Raw genomic sequence first — 20,013 nt, 5'->3', positions numbered from 1 at the left:
AGATTTAGTTTGCCAAGGAGACTAAGCTAAGTTGGAATCCCTGCTATAAGTCATGTTATATAATTAGAATCTAAATAAGTGGTTGTGGTAAAGAAAAAAACTCAAGAGACCCTGCAAAAGAAATTAATAGGATTTAACCATGGGTCAAGAGTGGTCTGACCCTGAATCTCTGGTTCCAGACATTCCTTGGATCCAGATATTCATATGACTTCTAAAGATTAATAAAAACAAGTTCTAAAAAATTTCTAATAAATATCTAAAATGTTATTCTCAAAGTTAGTTTTAGGTGGATTCTATCATGTGTAAAGAAAATAATCCTTACTATTCCATGAAGAAAATGCTTGCTTAATATAAAAACAGAGAGTATATAGTGATACTATGCTTTTGCTTAGATATTAACTTTTATCTTAATCTGTTACCGAATATCAAATTAGTAAGCAACAAGTTAGTATGCAACAATCATGACCAACTAAGAAATATAACATTTAGAATTTGACAGTCAGTATGAAAAGTATCTTACTTGATCTAAGGTATAAAGTGAAGATCTTGCAGCAAGCACTGGGCTACAACTACAATACAAACCTGTATCAATTTTGCTTAGGAATCCTCAGTTTCAAATTTAAGTAACATTAATGTGTTCCTATTGTGTGCTAATGGAAGTACTTAGAGCTTTAGCAAGTATCATGTAAGAATCATTTCTTGCTGTATGCCCCCAATCCTTTCTTTCTACTTCTACACTCATTTTCTTCCAGATATGTTCTTTCCTCCATTCCAAGCATGTATTTTGATTGAAAGCTCATCTACTGGACCACATGACATCTGACCAAATGGGATCACTGCATTCTCTGGCCATAGGTTTGGAATGGGCACATGATCTGAGCTTGGCTACAGTTTGTTTTTAGATTTTTACCAACAGCAACTAAGTAAAGACAGACTATCTCAAGCAGTAAATTTGGGAGACCTAAGAACTGAGAGCATGTGAAGAAAATCAGTCTGAAAAAAGGACACCACCATGTAGACAAGTAGAAACAGAAAACATGTTTTGGTGGCACTTGTGTCTCTGAGGTCTCTACATACTACCCTGCTTTACACTGAATTCATTTTGCCTAATCCACTCAAGATGGATTTGTTATTTGCCCCCAAATATTCTGATGTAAACAGTAATGATATCCTGTAAAGCAAACATTCTTTGTTATTTCCCTCTGAAAAAGACTAAAAGCTGAAAAAAACATGGCTGACAGTACATTATTCTAGGGCCTGTCAGTCACCTGTACCAGAGAAATCTCTGATTGGTTTATATTGTCAAAGTCTGTGTTCTGCCAGGTTCTAAAGGTCTTTCCTCAACTTAAATCAAAACATCACAATGAAGTGGCACAGTGTTTTATTCCCATTCGTACAAGTGGTTAAGAGTATAGATATGTGGGAAAGGAGTATATCACAATGTATAGTGGATTTTCAGTTTTAAGGTTATAGATCTCTTTCAGAATTTTGTGAATAACTAGTAAGATTTAGTAATTATCATGTGCCCGATATGCTAATTTTTTTACACAGATCATCCTTATAATAACACCGAAGCTTAATGACATTAAGTAACTTGTCCAAAGTCATACACTGAACAAATAGTGCAGCCAAGTTTTGAACTAGGCAGTCTTACTGCTTTATACTGCCCTTACTTACATATGAATATATACTGCCTTTCTGAAAACCTGACCAAAGATCAAGTGTACATCATCCTGATAGAGTGTGAAATAAGATGTGCTGGGTCGAGAGATTTTAAAGAAAAATGGACATAATACAAAATAAATAAAAGTACAGAAATGTGGACTACACTTGCATATTATGCTTTAAAAAATAAGCTGTCTAAGCACTATACCAAAAAGAGGAACAATCACATCTGCATAAGCTAAAGGGGCCACCTGCAGATAGAAAAAATAGACTTCTGAAAAGATAAACATTTTATCTGAAATTAAACCTGTCCTTTAACCTTGAAGCAATAAAGTTACCAAGCACTAACAGTGGTTTTATAAGGCTGGAATGGTACTCATCTTCTGGCTGCAAAAGAGGTGGCTCCCTCTTCCTCTCATCAGGAGCTTAGTCATAAATGACTGCATGTGGCAGCAGATGTTGGCTGTTCAAGGGCCATTTGATGGATGGACTCAATACTCTTCTTCTACCCGTTGTACCAAAACTGACTTACCAATAAATGCTTATGAAGGGGGGAGGAAGAAGAAAAGAGGTTGATTTCCAGCCAGGAAGGCCTAAGGCATCATTTACAGATTGGACCAGGAAAACAGTTCCTAAGTTAACCAACCACTTAAAGTTGGGGCTTGACTTTAAGATAAACTGTGAAGGAATGAATGCAGCAAACTCTTCTTCATAATTCCCACGCTGGGGTTTCTTTTTATCTATATAATTCATGTTATGTATATACTTCAAAAACTATTCCATCTCTCACATTTTAATCTTTATTCTCTAGGTCTGGAGATTCACAGATGGAACATGTCTAGCACTATGAAGTGTATTAAGTATTAATATTGTTATAATGTGACTTTTCAAAAATAAAGATAAATAAAGATATAGCTGATCCTGACCTTCTCCCAAAGAGAATGCTAAAAATTTGTGCCATTAAAAGCAAACTGTGTTTTAAAATTGAATTAAACCTGCATATTGCTATTCCTAGCAAACAAGTCTATTTACTGTTGAAATGATTCTGATATCCTTATTAAGATCATCACAATAAATTCTAACCTATGTATCTAATTCTATTAAAATATTTAAATACTAAACTTATATAACTAAAATACCTTCGTATTGGTAAGATTCATGCACGTAAATATAACAACACACATCAAAGCTTCCTCTGTGAAATACCAGTTTCTTAAAATTTTAGTATTCAAAGTGAGTTAACGTAAAACCATAGGCTATGCAGTTACTGATTACTCTTGAATGAATCAACTGTCAGAATCCTGCCACAATTACATAAAAAGTCCAAAGTGTCAGTTAAAAACCACCTTACCAATTCCCAACATGTTTACCTTCTATAAAAGCAAATCAGTAATCAATATGACAAAAATCTCACTATTTTAATAAAAACAAAACCAGTTTTGTTTTGATTCATACCTGAAGAGTTTATAACTTTAGTAAATCCAACTCACAGGCCCTGAACTAGCTTTGCTGTAGGTTACAGATAAAAGCATTAATGATTTATGTGCTACTTAAATCTAAGGCTTAAGTATTCTGGGAAAAGTCAGAAGTTATCTGAGAAAGTATAAAACTGGCTGAAAAGAATGATAAAAGATTGGTTCCTCTTTCTCTTCCTATGTCCTCTAGAAATAATTCTATTTTACTTACTTTTTCCTAAAGAAGGGACATTTGAAAGCAAATTTTGGGGGCTTTAGGGAACTAAGGAAAGAGGTAGAATAAAGGAGAAACAGGAAAAGACAGTAACATACCCAAAATTTTAGCAAAGCCCATTATTAATTTTGTACTAACTAAATGTAATAGCCTATTTTCTGAAACAGAAAACAAAAATCATTCCATCTCATCATCTATTATAACCCATACTTGATTATCTCCTTTTACTTACTTACTTATTACTTCTTTGGGTAATGTAGAATGGGAAAAGATGGAAAATAAAAGATTTTCTTTTTATTCCATGGATGGGTTACACTGAAACAGTAAAATATATCTAAAGCAACAGAAATTTCTATGATATATAGGCAAATAATTGAAAATAAATGCCTTTCCATTTCATGAATGTATGAAGTGACTGTGATTACTAAATTATTTGTTTCCTTTGATGTTCACCTAGGTTCTGAATCATCCAAGCAAATTACCTTTGTCTTCCGAATGGCTTTCCAGCCTCTTCTATAGTTCTGACTCCAGGTTCTTCATGTGCTTTTTAACCTATTCTTAAAAAGCTTTCATAACCACTTGAGTCATGTACCACATAATGATGCTGGTCAACAAAAGACCACACATACAACAGTGGTACACCACATAGCCAAGGTGTGTAGTAGGTTATACCACCTAGGTTTGTGTAAGTGCACTCTATGATGTTCCCTCAACAATAAAATCATCTAACAACGCATTCCTCAGACTGTATCCTTATTGTCAAGCGGTGCATAACTGTATATATCATTGCCACTAAGACCGATTGTTTTCTGGCTTAAAATAATAACATATTAAATTGCTTTGGCACTGTGGATTAACCCAGCTTTACACACAAAGTGATCCAAAATGGGAACACCTGACCAGATTTGACTAAATATTAACAGAACTCCTTTTCCAGCTCTTGAAATGTACACTTTAAAAAGTTCCAACTAAAATTCTGAGAGTCTTCATTACTATAAAAGTATAATAATTCCTTTTTTTCCCATGATATTATGTACACTAAATGCTTAAAGGCTGGCAATATATCTTATTTTTTCTTATGTTCGTTTTATCATGGAGTACAGCAGACCATATATGTAACAAATTTTAATTAGAGCATATCAGATTGATTTATCCATTCATTCAAAACTGAGTGACCACTCTTGCTAAGTACCATAAAATACACTGGAAAATAAGATGAACATAGTCCCTCTTCTCATGGAACTAAAGGAGGATACAGACAATAAATTAAATAAACATAATTACAAATTGTGTAGGTATAAAGAAAGCACTGAATTGGGTACAGTAGTTAGGAAAAAAAATGAACAGGGGACAGAAAAGGCCATTCTGAGTAGGCAATGTTAAGTCCAGGCTTAAGAGAATAAGATGCTAGTCTCGAAAGCACTTTCCAGAGTGGGAATGAGCTGAAAAGCCTTGAAGCAGAAAGAAAACACATCAAAGAATGAAAGTAGCTGCTCTGGTACTGGAAGAGCATGACAAGCACAGCGTAATACATAGATGAAGGACCATATCATGTAAGTGGCCTCGTTGGCCAAGTCAAGGAGTCTGGTTTTTCTTCTGGTATAACAGAAAGCCACTGAAAAGTTTTAAACTGTATGTTGACAGAAACCGATTTATATTTTGAAAAGATCATTGAGGCTGCTGTAGAAATTTATTAGAGAGAGAATGGCAAAGAAGAAATGGAGAAACTGGTTAGGGAGCTACAGCAATAGTCTAGGCTAGAAATTATGGTTACCTGGGCTAGAGGGTAACAGCGGACATAGAGCAAACGTCAGATAAGAGATATTTTTGTGGCTAGATATGATGCGCTTATTTAGGAATGGGTATCAGGAATGAAGGAAGACTCCCTGGTTTCTGACTTAGGCAATAAGGTAAATAGCAGTGCTATTTTTTACTGAGATGGAGAAGACAGAAAAGTCAGGTAGAGAAAGAGAATATCTATCAATAGCTCTGTTTTGGAAAATTTAAAGCTGTCTATTGAGATATCCAAGCACAAGTGTCAAGCAAGTGTTTAAACAAAATCAGAGATAAGAAATATGTTAATTCTAGAAAAACAAACTAAGGTATTAAACATACAGACATAGAATAGATTAGGTAAGATCACCTAATAGTTTAGCAATTTTCAAAGTGACGTGCGTACTGAATGAAGATACAGATTTGAGCACCCAAGACTCTGCTTCAGTATGCCTAGGGAGAGGTACAGAAGTTCCTATTTCTTAATAAGTCCAACAGCAATTCTGAAGCAGTTGACTCTCATACTACATTTTGAGAAGCACTGATCTAGAGACAGAAGAAAAGAAAGTCCAGAACTGGGAAATTTCAAACTTAAACCTTGGGTACAGGAAGATGAGTCGGCAAAGGATACTGAATAAGAACAGATAGATAGGAAAAACTGGACAGCAGGGGACTCCAGAATTCAAGTAAAAGAAGGGAGTGGTAAATTGGGTCAAATACCACTGAGAGCAGAGAGAAAAGTGACCAATAGATATAATAATAAAATCATGGGTCATCTTGATAAGAAGGGGCAGAGACAACCTAGAGCACTTTATGGAGTAAATGGGAAATGGGAAGATGAGAACTCTTAAATTTTGGTTATGAAGGGGAGTAAACAAAAGGTGCAGTGATTGACAGAGGACAAAAGGTATATAAAAAGAAATCTGATCCTTTTATAGTCATTTTTGGCTCAATACCTGTGATATTTTACAAAAGTAACTATTTGGATTCTATTTCACATAATGAAGTTATATCTTTAAAAAAAAAAAAAAAAGACTTTAATTTCGAACTTTAAATATCTCACCTGCGACCACATAGAATTTTTCAGTAGAGATTTTATATAACATCACTTTCCCCAAAAACACAAGAACCAAAATTTCAAGTGTTTCCTCTCTCCACAAAAATGTTATATCTGCTTCATCCTCTAGCTCTTATTGTTATTTACCCTTGCAAGATCCTCTATTTCAGAACTGAAGTTTGTTTCTCCTTCCATCATTTCTTCTTCTTCTAATGTTCGTTCATCATCAAAATCATGAACCAGCATGTCAGCTGATGGATCGAATTCATGGTCATCCGATGTTGCTGAACCTCCTGGTAAAGAATATTTTTAAAAGTTTGGTAAACCAAATTATGTGTATTTTGTTAATATTATTTTAAAATACTGTTACTTGAGGCTGGATGTAAATCAAATAAAAGTACTAGGGAAAAGCTACGCACAGCAATTATCATTTATTGTTTTCTGAAATTCTTACCCTTACTCATAACATCCTCCACCCCCCCCCAAAAAAATCTCCTCTAAGGAATTTAAGAGATTAATTTTCGTCTTGCCTCATCTCTATATACAGTTACAACTGCAAAACTGGGAAGGGGGAGTATAGCTTTAAAAAAAAGTGTGTACAGCACACTTTTACAGAAGAGAGTACTATAATCTTCTAAACATGAAATTTGAATTGTAAAGAATAGTCATATCAAATAAGAACGATCTTTTGTGTGGGAAAATTCACAATGCTTAATCATTTGAGTAATATTTAATAGACCCAATAACTATGAACCCCTATGGCCTCTGAGAATATATGCTCATATGAAATATATAGTCATCTGAATATATAATCTAGTGAAAATACAGTTGTACTCAAATATTATTCTTCTGTCAGCACTTACATAAAAATCCATTCTAATACATAGGAAGCTATCCTTAAATTACTTAGTTGGCTCTGATTTGAAGTAACTCAAAGATAAAATATAAAAGCAAAATCTATTAAAATTGCACACAGAACTCTTATGAAAAGTATTAAAAATAATCTAGTAGGTAACTGATGTGGTAAGCTAATCTATTTTTAGCCTTGTGGTTGAGGAATACTGCTATACTCAGTAGGGTCAAGCCTTACAATAGTAGATTGCAAATGCTGAGCATACATATTCTCTAAACTATCTCTGCATTTGGCTATTGTCAAACATGGACTTAAGTTAGCAAAAGCATTCTTTACTAATAAACAAATGAGTTTTAAAAAATCAATCAGCAATTTCTTCTAAAAGTTTAAACTGGTAAACGTTATATTAACTGATGTACTACCCTCCACTTCACTCCAGTAACAGAACCAATAAGTAAGACAAAGTGATACAGAGACTGATTTTTTGAAATACAACTCTTAGAGATAAGGAGATTCCTAACGCTCTGGGTTCTTGTCACCTCCCACAATTTTCAGAATAAGAACCATTTTTTGAATGCTTACTATGTACCAAATACTATGCTCAAGCACCTCACATATATTATCTCATTTAATCTTCAAACAATCCTATAAAGAACGAAAAGAAAAACTTGAGGCTCAAAGACTTTATTCTCATACTTGTTTAAACTCATAGAGCCAGTAGGTGGCAAAAATGAAATTTGAATTCTGGGCTTGCTAATTTCAACACCTGTGCTTTAGTGCCTTCCAAGTCTCCCTAAGTCACAGCCTCAGAAACAACAGGTACTCTGCCTCAAAGAATAGAAGAGATTATGTTTACTAAGATGAGTGAATTGAAGCCAGGTCAGATGACAAAGCACTAAGAAGTCATTGTGCTTTTTGAGAAACAATAAAAATATTGATATTAAATAGAAAATAATATTTAATTGCTGAATCAGGCATCATCCTACATCATAGTACAAATAGGTTAAATTATCAGTTTTAGAACAACTTACAAAATAAAAACATTTAGAAAAGTGTATTATCTTAATTTCTTCTGGAAATTAGCTTTTTTTTGTCTCAATCACTAACCTTTATTTCTGAGTTTTTAATGGAAAACACTCCCAAAGCTTTTCAGTTCACGCAGCAATCTTCTAGGACACTTAGTCAATAATTATGTACTCCTGCAGATGATGCTATACTTTTCTTCTCCCTTGTAGGCAGAAAGATTCTAAAAACCCTCACAGAACCACTTTATATATATACTATTATCCTAATCATAATATAATTCCGATTGGATGTAAATATTGTCAAGAATAATTATGCTTAATTTCTAACCATTTATCCTCTTTCACCACTTAAAAAAAAAAAAAAGCTCACTTGAGTATACAAAACTAAATCATGTGTTATATAACTTACTTGAAGTTCCCCTGTTTTTGTCATTATTTGCAAAGCCAATTACATTTAAAACTTTGCCACTTCACCCTCCTTACATGAAACGAAGTGTGGCTGAACCTCTTATCCCTTTTCACTTTAATTACTTTCCCTCCCAATAAACTGCACTGATTTTTATTAACTTTCAATTTCTGTTTTTCTTCCCTTAATCTGAACTCTTTTATTTGACTTCTTTTTACTTTGTTCTTTGGGACCAACTAACCATTATATTCCTTTCTTTAATTGCTAAGGCCCATCATTGGGCTGTCTCCTAGGGGAAAAAAATCTCAACAGTAAATTATTAGGGGCAGGGAGTCTGCTGCTTTGTGTAAATAAATATTTTTGCTTCAGAGTTACGGCAAATATCATTGCTTTGCCAAATTACTAAAAGGTAATCTTAGATCATTTCAAACATTCAAAAGATAAATTCAGTTTATAATATATCATGCACAAGCATTAAATCATTTTATTACCTGCCCCACATAAATATCCACCTTTAATGGCTACTACTAGTCTTAGAGGTGAAACCTTGTTATTGTGTTTCCACATTGGTTTACATTGGTGAAATCTACAGGCAAACCACTTAGCCTGGGTCATGTGACTGTTACTACTGGAATCTCTTCCAAAGTGCAGATATTACAAAGGACACAGCCTTTCACCAGTGGACCAAACATTTTTTTTACATGAAGCCTCTATTCCTAATTTTTCCCACCAACTTTAGTAACTGCCTACAATTAGTATTACTTAAAAGAACAATAAAGATTCCTTTGGGCAGAAGCCTAATATCAGAAACGTTTGTCTATCTTAAAGGATCTTCCTTAGTCTAAAAACAAGTAAAAAACAAAAACAAAACACCAAGACATTCAATCTGTATAAGCATTCAGCAAGTAAAGGCCATCAAAGACGACTGTATTTTTCTAGCTCCACTATTCTTCCAGTTCAGCCTAGACTGATTCGAATGCAATAGAAACTGAAAAAGCCATTCATTAATATCACTTTTGGAGAGATTATTTTTATGTACCTATGTATTACTTAATGCAATATCTCAAAAATTCATAAAAATATATCTAAAACAGTCTATTTGTAACGTGGCAACATTAATAAAACCAAACTAGAAACTATTTTTTCAATGAAAATGATTTCTATGTTTGAAAGAAAAAGAAATTAGGAATAATTCCATGTCCTAAAAAGGACATGATAATCTAGTATTTATCTGAGGTCAGACTACTTCCAACCTTACCATCCAGAACATATTTATAAACCAGGAAGTAAAAAAAATTCAAATTTTTGAGTTTCAGAAATATCACAAAGCCTAATGTACTTTACTTCCAAGCATATTAGAAAGAGTAAGACATCTCCAGCTGAAATACAAAATCAACTGTCAATTTAGCACAATAGTCATTTAGAAGGGATGTGGAGGTATTCCAGTCCCTAACCGCTACTTGACACAATGTAAGACACAGAGCACAATGATATGTGTTCATGAAAAGGACCCTAATCCATTTTAAAAAGGCTTACATTATGTTAAGCGTTTTTACAAACTTTCTAAAATTTAAAACAAAAAGGTGACTGCTTCAATAATTTGGAAAATTCAGTAATATATTATACCTATTCAATATATGTGAGATGTTTTCAAATAAATATTACCATGCCTCAAAGAGCTCCCTTTCTCGTTAGCTATATTAGGCTGTCCTTTAACCCGAGTACTCCATTGCAGAAGGTAGTCCTCTCTCTCGGTAAAGTCCTATGGACACTAAGCCAAAAAATACTAATACCAGACCCTTTTCTGACTGCTATTTTATTAAGTTCCAACCAATTGCTGCTACACTGGAATGCTGTACTCAGTGGAGCCAAAACCTCTGACTAATCATAAGAAAACTAAATCCAGATTTTTATATAAAATATTCAAATTTTTTAATGATCACTACACTGGCCAAACATTTTTTGTGGCCCAGTATGGCCCAAAGATTACACATTTGCAACTTCTAGGTCATATAAAAAATGAATCTGTACTGTATTTGGAGAATACAAAAATTCAAAGATATATGGTCAGAGGATAAAACTTGATGCTGGTCAAATCTAAAAATAACTTCCTTAATTCCTTAATTTACAACATTAAATATTCATTTGTTGAATATTTTTCTTTTATTTTTCTCTCCTTCACTAAATGCTTTAATGATTTTTTCTCTCAAATAAAACACTTTGCATTTCCTATACAAGCAAATACTTCTAAGCAGTTAGTGACTCCATTTTAAAAAGTACAGTTCATATGTACTTCAAGTCAAACAGCAATTAAAAACTATGGGAAATACATGTGGAAATTCATCAAAGAAAAAAAAAAAGAGAACCCACAAATAGTTATGAGGTTGAACTCACAGCAGCCTCACCTGTACTTTCATGGGCAGTCAAATATTTCATCCATTTCTTTTTCCCCAGAGAAAAGAAGCATTCAGAAGAAAAGCAAGTCAGATGATAGTCTAACTCCTCTAGCCTTTATGCAACTAACAGGACAAATATTAGTCAAACAGAGATTATAAAAATATACAGAAATACTTACCTGGACTTGAAGACGCAACAGATGGCTGAGGGTGGGGGAAAGAAAGGAAGAAAAATTAGCATCTTTGTGTAGTAATCTTTACAAACATTATGGGAATTATTCAATGATTAATATGACCAAAAAGTAAGTTTACATGTCTGAATTATCTAGGACAAACTAAAACTTCCCATATAATCCTTTCTCTGACATATTTAAACATAAAAAAAAATTCAAAACACTCCTGAATCTAGAAATACAAGACAATATGGAACTGATTCTGATTTTAAAAGCAAATACGGGTCTCATAGCATTTGTGCTTTAAGAGGCATGATTTTAGATCTTGAACTTTTCTGAAATATTCTCTCCTACAAATACAGGAAAACTAGGGACAAGGTTTGCTATAAAGCTGATCTCTGGCTTAAAATGTGTGAGAAGGGAGGTGGAAACAATTTAACATATTATTTTAAATAAAAATTATGTTGCAAGCAAGCAGAAGGAAAAATTAAAATGTTACTCAAGCATCAAACAGTACATTAGGTTAACTTTACAAAGAAACAACATACTTGCAAATTATCACAAAATTAACAACCTTTCATGCTAAATCTAGAGAAGTTACCTGGTGGAAGATCACAAAGACTCCCAATTATAACACTCTATCTACTGTACCACGCTACCTCTCATAAATTTACCCACAAGCATTTAGAAAAATTAAAACTGTTAGTAACTTATTTTAGTAATATCACCATTTGACAGTGTGTGGCTATGTTTTATCTTAATTCAGTTAATTCACAACTTAATCAATTCACCTACAAACATAAACTCCTGTAAGATAAATTCAATAACAAAAACTCAAAAGATGCGTCAAATGACAAACTATAACTAAAACCTTGCCTATTCATTAAGAGCTATTTCATGTCCAATAGAAGTCAGAGATGCAAAAGGCCAAAAGCACTAGCAAAGAGATAGGGGTACGCCTTTCTGCTAAGTAATGGAACAGAGGCAAGAACAAAATAGGAATGAAGTGCCCAATTTTTCAAACCTAATCATCTAAGACAAATTCTTATTAGGCATTAAAACTCCATTTTGAAAACTGTCCACATTATGCTATTATAGTAAGTATGGCATTCCAAAATTCACATGGTGACTTAGGTTCTTCTGAGGCACACTTTTCTCAAGGGTCCTATTTTGTTTCTCCTTTTTAATTCTTACACGAGAATGGCTCTTGCTTATACCACTGTCTTACCCTAACAAGAGACTGATAGCATTCAGTACTGGATATTTTCAAGTGTCACCATCTTTATTTAAAAGTTATTCTGCCACAACAATCAAAACACTGCTACTTTATAATTTGGTTCCTCTACTGGGAAGGTGAAGAGTAGAGTGAGAGAACAGGATAATGTAACCATAAAACGTTTCTAGCTTGCTTAACATCTTTCTGGCAGAGCTACATTTTTATGGCTCAAAATAAATGTAACTACCACACAAATTATTACACAGCAAATCAATGCTTTAAAAAATTAATTTGCTTTAATTTCATGTATTTATAACATATTTCCCAAGTTTAAGCACAACCTCTGTCCAGGCTATTGAGCACTGTTCATGACTATCTTCACTTGGTCCCAGGTTCACTATTCAGAAAGTAACCTTACAATGATGTTTTTACTTTTGAGTAAACTTTTGAAATAGGTTTGCATGGCATAAAGAAGAAAAACTGGCATTTCTTTCAAATTAGAAGTTCTTCAAGCACTCCAATTATTTTTGAACACTCCAATAATTATTCAATTTAGCAGTCTTCGGATAAAAAAAAGGCTTTCTAATTAAAAATAAGTCACTCTACTGAAGAATAAATGGTACATTTTCACTGATATAGACACTGGCAATAATAGAGATTGAATTGTGAATGGCATCTGTATAGTTTGTAAAAGGCCTCAAACAGCACTAAATGTCAATAAATATCATACTGATTGTTGTTTTATTAGTAGATAGTTAACAGTTTAAGGTTCTGGAAAGTTCACAAATATTTTCCATTCATTAAGGTACCAAATGTTTCGAGGACTGGTAGCATTATAAGTATATAGCATTAAGTAGAACACCCAGTGTTCAAAGGTAGTATTAATGATCATAATATATCAGACATATTGGAATGTTTCAAAAACGATGATGTGACTGATAGCATATCTAGATTAGGACAGGAGAGGGGAAGTAGAAATGGTTTATCTATCTATACATACACATTTCAGTGTTCTATATTCAAAATAAAATTCCCCTATATTGTTTTGGGGAGGGTGGGAGTGACCTAAGTTTCTTGAAAGTTAAATACATCCAATTAAATCAAAAGATGAGCTTCTGGGAAACTGGCATTTGAAAATAGTTTATATTGTAAACATTACTTTTGCCCAACCAACGAACAAAATGATTATCTTTCAAAATAAGAGTATCATAATACAGGACATTCAGTGTGGAATGAGGGCATTTTTTTATTTAAGTATTTAAGATAGAATAACCAACTTGCTTTTATACAGTACTACATATTTTCAAATGCATAAAGTTACTTGATCATAACAATAAACCTACCTCATTTTATACATTAGCAAACCTAGGGAGATAAAGTGACTCCATCAAGGTTCCATGGTAGGTGGAAAAGGTGAAACTAAAAGTTATTCTGCCACAACAAACAAAACAGTGCTACTTTATAATTTGGTTCCTCTACTGGGAAGCTGAAGAGTAGAGTGAGAGAACAGGATAATGTAACCATAAAACGTTTCTAGCTTGCTTAAGATTCCTTTTATACCACCCAAGGAAACAACTTCATAAGAAAATCTCTCATCTCCTTCCTACCCTTTATCCTTACTTTTTCTTTTAAAATGATTTTCATTGGTTCAAGGGTGGTTTAAAATGTGATTACAAGCTGTCATCTGTTATTTCAAACTATTTTCTATCTCGTTAGAACTGGTATCTTTAACAACGCCCTCCAGGAAAACGACGACGATCTATCATTAATGAATGTCTACAGTTAAATTAGAAAGGGGGAAGGAAAAAAAAATAAAACTAATGTCATACAGATACTCATTTGTAACAATATCTATCTTTAGGAAAAGCTCAAACTATAAAATGTAAGCAGTAAAGATTCTATACTGAGAATTAAGATGTATTTAAAATGCACTTAAACATTACTGGTAGAAATTAAGAGTTGGTTTAACTGCACTGGAGATCATTTTGCCAACATGAATTTACCCTACTGATATGCCTAAAAAAGCACACCAATATATATGTATAATGTTCACTACCACAAAGTTGTTCATAGCAAGAAGCTGGGAAAAATTTTTAAAGTCCATCATTTATCTACTTACAAATGAAATACAGTTCTTCCAATCAATGGCACACTACTGATTCATTAAAAAGAATGAGACTGATTTGTTTGTATTGACTGAGAAAAAAAATACAAATACAAATACACACACACACACACACACACACACACACACACACACACACAGATATAAGAAAAGTGTAGAAAGAGAGTAAATGGGCTGCAATATACATAAAATTTTTTTCCCAAAAGGATACACAAGAATCTGTTAATGATGGTTACCACTAGGGAATGAGTTGGAGATAGGCTTTTTTCATTTTATAACTTTCTGTACTGTTGGAATTTTCTAACTACTTGCCAGCCTTACTCCATGTTTTCAAAAAGAGAGTGAGTGGAGACCATCTTGTGGAATTATGAGACATTTTCATTTTCTTCCTTTACTTTTAGGTTTTTAAGAAAACCTAGTACTCATCACTGTTTTTTCTTTAATAAGTCTATAATTTTGAAAAATAACCTTGTTTTCTTTTAGGTACATACATAATTGTTTTATCTGACATGGAAAACATAACATTAGACAGACACACACACACAGAGTAAGCTAAATCAAATTGAAAAATGAACTCTATTAACTTGTATAGCAATTTTCATACTTTGATCCATATATGATTTAGTTGATCAAGCTGTTAAACAGTTGTAACAACTATCTGTTACAGTGTTTCACATTTGTTCAAATATTTTTGAATTTTTCTAGAAAATGGTGAGAAATAACCCATACACCAGAAAACTATAAATTGGGAGTAAAAGATCAATTAACTAGAATATTAGCATTATTAACAAATAAATAAATAAGGTTGTAAAAACACAAAGTAATTACCAGACTCTTATTCCAGGCAATCAAAAGCATATTTTTAATGAGTATAACTAACTGTCTGAACTAATTTTGCTCTTCAAACCAATTCCACTGCCATTTCTTTGAGTGTCATCATCATCTACTGAATGTAAACACCAAATCTGAGATTCTCAGTCAGATTCCCATAGCAATGGGCATGAGTATATAAGCCAAGGAGTTAAGGGCCCTCCCTACTCCAGAGTGGGGAAGGCAAGGTGACTGTGCCAAAGGCTCACCATTCCACTTCCTCCACACAAAATTAAGTTATTTAACTTTGCTGTTACCCTGAGGAATTCTAGGGCATAAAAAAAAAGGTTTGGTGAGTCTTGGAGTAAGAATTAGCAAATGTACTACAGTAGTAATAACTTAGAGGATGAACTGCTATTATTAAGCATTAGGAATTCAGAAGTTCCAGTCTTAATTGTGACACAGACTAACTGCATGACCTAGGACAAATTACATAAATTCTGCTGTTTCATTTTCTCTAAGATAAGATTTAGAGTTCTTCAAGTTTGGTTCCAATTCCTTGGAGATCTAAGTTCTTTACTTTTATTATGAATTACACAAAAGACAACACTACTAAGGAGTACTTAGCTAAATGGATGGGATATGTTTAATAGACTCTTTAAAATTTATTTGTTTAATCTAGGACTATTGGGAAAAGAAGATCTCCATTTGCAAAACACTTCTGGGGGTGCTACTTTATGAATTTCACATCTACATTAGCGTAATTATAACAGTCATTCTTCTAAGCCATTGAATAAGTCAAAAGGAATAGGTCCCAAGCAATGACTCCTACTTGAACAGTTGATCAATTGCAATGAATTTTGAAACTATTTGCAAACTTTTAAAATAAACAGATTCGATTTGAAATTCAAGCAAGAAATTTCTTTATAGCTAATTACTTTTTACAAACATATGCTGAGGTTTCAATGGCAGTGTTTTATTTCTCAATTATCTGGGAAACTGATTAATCTCAGTTGTAAGAATTTTCTAAAAATAACTAACTTCTATAGACTCCACCTCCCCCAACCAACATTTCCTACCTTAGCAAGCACTCTATTACTTCTCCTGAATTAAGCTTCTGGGGAATCTCATGTATTAGTGTTCTTGATTAATTTGGAAAAATCCTTAATAGCTCTGAAGTATAAATATTTAAAAATATATATTTTTTTCATTACCAGTATAGAAAATAATAGGCCTATATTCATTGTAGTGAAACAAGTTTTGTTTAGAGTAGAATTTATCACTATCCAAGAATAGTAGGCAAAATGATCCTATTTCCTTAAAAAACAAAATCTAAATACACTCCAAAAAATGCTAAGCAAGGAGTATGCTTTTAAGAGAAATGAATGGATAGATGTGATAGTGAATAAAAAGATTATGTATCATTTCTGGAAATTGTAAAACTAACAGAAAAGCAAGTTCATTAAATTTTCCTCTCTTTATATGATAGCAATATGGCCTAGGTGAAAAGATAGGTCTTGCGCTACGCTGTGGCTTTATTTTTCCCTTGAGAAGAAAGTCCCTTATGTGTTTACAGACTCTGAAATAAAAGACAAATTGTTCCTTCCCAAAGGTCCCTGGCTCCACATTCCTTATAAAACCCAAAGAATTAACTATTTCTTCCTCTTGTTCTTTCTTTCTCACTGGTTTGTAGAACTACAACAACCCTGTAATTTCCTTCAAGAGCCTTCTTTTCGAAGGTTGATAAATCATCTTAAGGGATAATAAGCAATGAGAAATATTTCCAGAAAATATTAAGAAAGGTAGCATATGTTATTTCTTCTAAGCATATCAAATTTTTTTAATGTTATCACAGTTCAAAGAATCATTAAATAAATACTTCCTATTATGGATTGAGATGATCACACCAAGCATGAAAAATTAGTATATTCTCTTCACATCTAAAGTAATTTGTATGCAAGAATTAAATACTTTTCTGAAAAACAAGGTCAGGGTCATTCTCCTATGTGAGTTACAAGAATAATAATAATAAAAATAAAACCCCAGAAGCTTAATATCTACATTTTACTCTGGAGACACGCTTCTTCGATAACCTGTTTCCCCCTCAGATTTATCAAATAAACGCATATTGTTGCTTTGCACTTACTGTTATTTCACCAGTTAGCTTCAATCCTCAGGTCTACTTAACCAAAGGTGCAACAGCACAGCATTTGAATTATTTTACCACATGCTTTATACTGGCAACATATAGAATGAAATCTGAAAGCTCATATAAAAGTAAAAGCACTCTGTAAACCAAATATTTCTCCAGCAAAATTTTTTATACGACCACTCTCTAAAATCATCTTATTAAAATGTTGAAATCAAAAAATTATAAATTTTACTTTATACCTCTTCACCACAGATGGTTACTCTACTCTTTTCTCAAATTCATTATAAAGAAAACCATCTATAAGTCACTAAAGAACATAAAAGATGATTTTTTAAAAGATACTAGGTCAATGTATTGAAGACAAAATCCAGGATTTTCCTTCTTGAAATTCAATCAATCATGTGTTTCTACTGAACAAGACAGTACCATTCTCCAAGTGATACAATTTTTAAGAAAACTAAAATATACACTTGAAAATATCAGGAAATTAGTGACTGAAAACACTGTTTTTCCTCTCTTACATTAATGCAACCATCTTTAATTTCGAAAACAAAATCTTAATATACTTCCATTTTCATATTGTTTTCAGTGTGCTGGGCAGTAAAAATTTCTGGGTGAGGTTTTTTTAAACTTAAATGTCACTGTATTTTCATATACTAAACTACTTTCCTTCAACAATATCTTGCTTTAAAATACGACTACAAAACTTAAACCACTATGAGCAGCACTACTAGGGAAGAAACCACATTCCCTAGGACAGCACACTGCTGCTTATAAAATAGGCATCTACTGAAAAGGGGATCCATTAAAGACTATTTGATAAAATATATGTAAATTTAACTACATACAACCCCTTCCTCTTTTATATATGAAGGAAAGAAACACTTAAGCCTTGCCAGGACAATTTTTTCAGCTCAGTGGAATAAATCCAGAAAACAAAGTATTATGTTTTCTCCAATTCACGTGCCTTGAACAATTCTTTAATCACGCAAAGAAATGGAAATAATCTAAGATTTAAATTTAGTTTTACATCCGAAATATTAAGTGTTTTAAAAAGAATACTGGCAGCAAATAGTCCTGCTACGATAAAATCTCATCCTCCTTTAACAGCAAATACTCCAAGAGATGAATAAAGCCAGTTTCCATAAAGCAAGCAGAAGGGAAAACCTAAGAGCCTTTAGAGAAAACAGTTAAACTTTAGGTCCATCCACTCAACAGGTACATGAAAAAGCCTCTAAATTAACATTTTTCCATAATCCAATTATGTTTCCGCATTCCAAGGTTTAAAAAGGAGATATTATGGTATTGATGAAAGTACTCACCATTGACTTTATTTAGCAAATACGGAAGACAAAAATTGAGAATTACCTACTTCCTGAATCTGCTTCTGGGTGCCTGAGAGCATGAAAACGGTAATTCACATGAGAAATGCCTTACCGACCATTCAATCATTAAGAGGAGACCTACTCAAAAACATAGAAATCTATCACCTCTTGAACTCCGCAGGGTAAAGAACAAAATTCTTCCGAGGGAAAGAAAAGTTAAAAAAAAAAAAAAAATCAAATGTTTAAGGCAGAAGCAAATTTAAATGTCCAGTAGTATACTAAGTTCGAATTAATCAAAACAATGGTTGCTTGCCCACCGATTTGAGGCCCAAACATGTAAAACAACTACCACCGAAGAAAGAGGACTCGTGAACTTGTTTAATAAAAAAGAGCAAAAAAAGAAAAAGAAAAAAGGAATCTTCCCCAAGTGTGTTGCGGAGGGGGAGTGGGAATTAAAGGACAAAGATGCAGGAGAATGCCTGAAAAGTGGAGGGTTGGGGAAATAGAAAGCAACTACTCTGAAATGTAAAGAGAAAAAGAGGTTCTACTTTGGGGGCGGGGGATCGAACTGTTTGGTAAAATGGGGAGACTCCCCCAACCTAGAAGGCTGGATTGCGAAAGGCCAGGTTTATTTCTTCACGCTCATTTTACAACGATCAGGAAAATTACAGTTAATCAAAGGCCATTCTGCCTTACGTTTTCCCCAACACAGACTGGATGTCAGTAGCAAACGGGTGGGGGTGACGCGGAAGGGCGCAACAGCATCTCGGTTAGGGAGGGAAGAAACTTCACAAGAGGAAGCAAAAGCTCCTCTCTTGGCCCCTAGCATGGGCCGGCGAAGTTGCGCCATAGGCGTCCCTGCCCGGCGGGCGCCTCCTCCCCCGACCCCAATCCGCTCACAGTACTACGCAGCACTGGACCCTTCAAACTGTCCCCGAAGTCCAACTACGCCTCCGTTTCCTCCTACCCCCGGACCCATCCCAACTAAGTTCCAGGGAAAGCTCCCGCCCAGAGCGCGGCCTGTTCCGGACAACAGGTGGGTACTGGCGCCAGCAGGGCTGGGCCTCTCCTAGCCAGGCCCACTCCACTCCTCCCCGGCCCGGGCTCGGGGGCACCCGGCTCCGGGACAGGGAGGGGGAGCAAGCTCCCTTACCTCCGCCATATTTGCCGTACTGACGGGTCACATCTCCGCGGCGGCCGCAGCTGGGTCACGGCCAGAACCCGGATGTGAGACTCGGCAATGGGACTCTGGTCGCCGCTGCCACCGCCGTCTCTGCCGCTCCCGCCGCCGCTGCTTCGGCGGGAACGCGCAGGAGCCGCCCGCGCGCGCCCACCACACCCCACTCCG

At 34.2% G+C, this 20,013-nt stretch overlaps 1 protein-coding gene across 11 annotated transcripts in view; it reads right to left on the bottom strand.

The window, feature by feature from the left end:
- Positions 1-20,013, bottom strand: part of MIER1 (MIER1 transcriptional regulator) — a 58,403-nt gene that overhangs the window by 31,620 nt on the left and 6,770 nt on the right. For 6 of the 11 annotated variants that reach the window (XM_015595101.2, XM_006919298.3, XM_015595102.2 and 3 more), the window contains 2 exons: positions 11,044-11,068; positions 6,332-6,477 (listed from right to left, as the gene is read on the bottom strand). In XM_015595101.2, coding sequence (XP_015450587.1) covers positions 6,332-6,477; positions 11,044-11,068 — 171 coding nt within the window. Of the gene's footprint in view, positions 1-6,331; positions 6,478-8,144; positions 8,266-10,873; positions 10,911-11,043; positions 11,069-18,662; positions 19,092-19,818; positions 19,982-20,013 lie in introns of those variants that run through there. The other 5 variants (XM_025051969.1, XM_025051970.1, XM_025051968.1 and 2 more) reach the window with 5 other exon arrangements.

Source organism: Pteropus alecto, unplaced genomic scaffold, assembly GCF_000325575.1.
Source record: "Pteropus alecto unplaced genomic scaffold, ASM32557v1 scaffold25, whole genome shotgun sequence".
Classification (NCBI taxonomy): Eukaryota; Metazoa; Chordata; class Mammalia; order Chiroptera; family Pteropodidae; genus Pteropus; species Pteropus alecto.
This window is presented reverse-complemented; position numbering and strand designations above follow the sequence as displayed.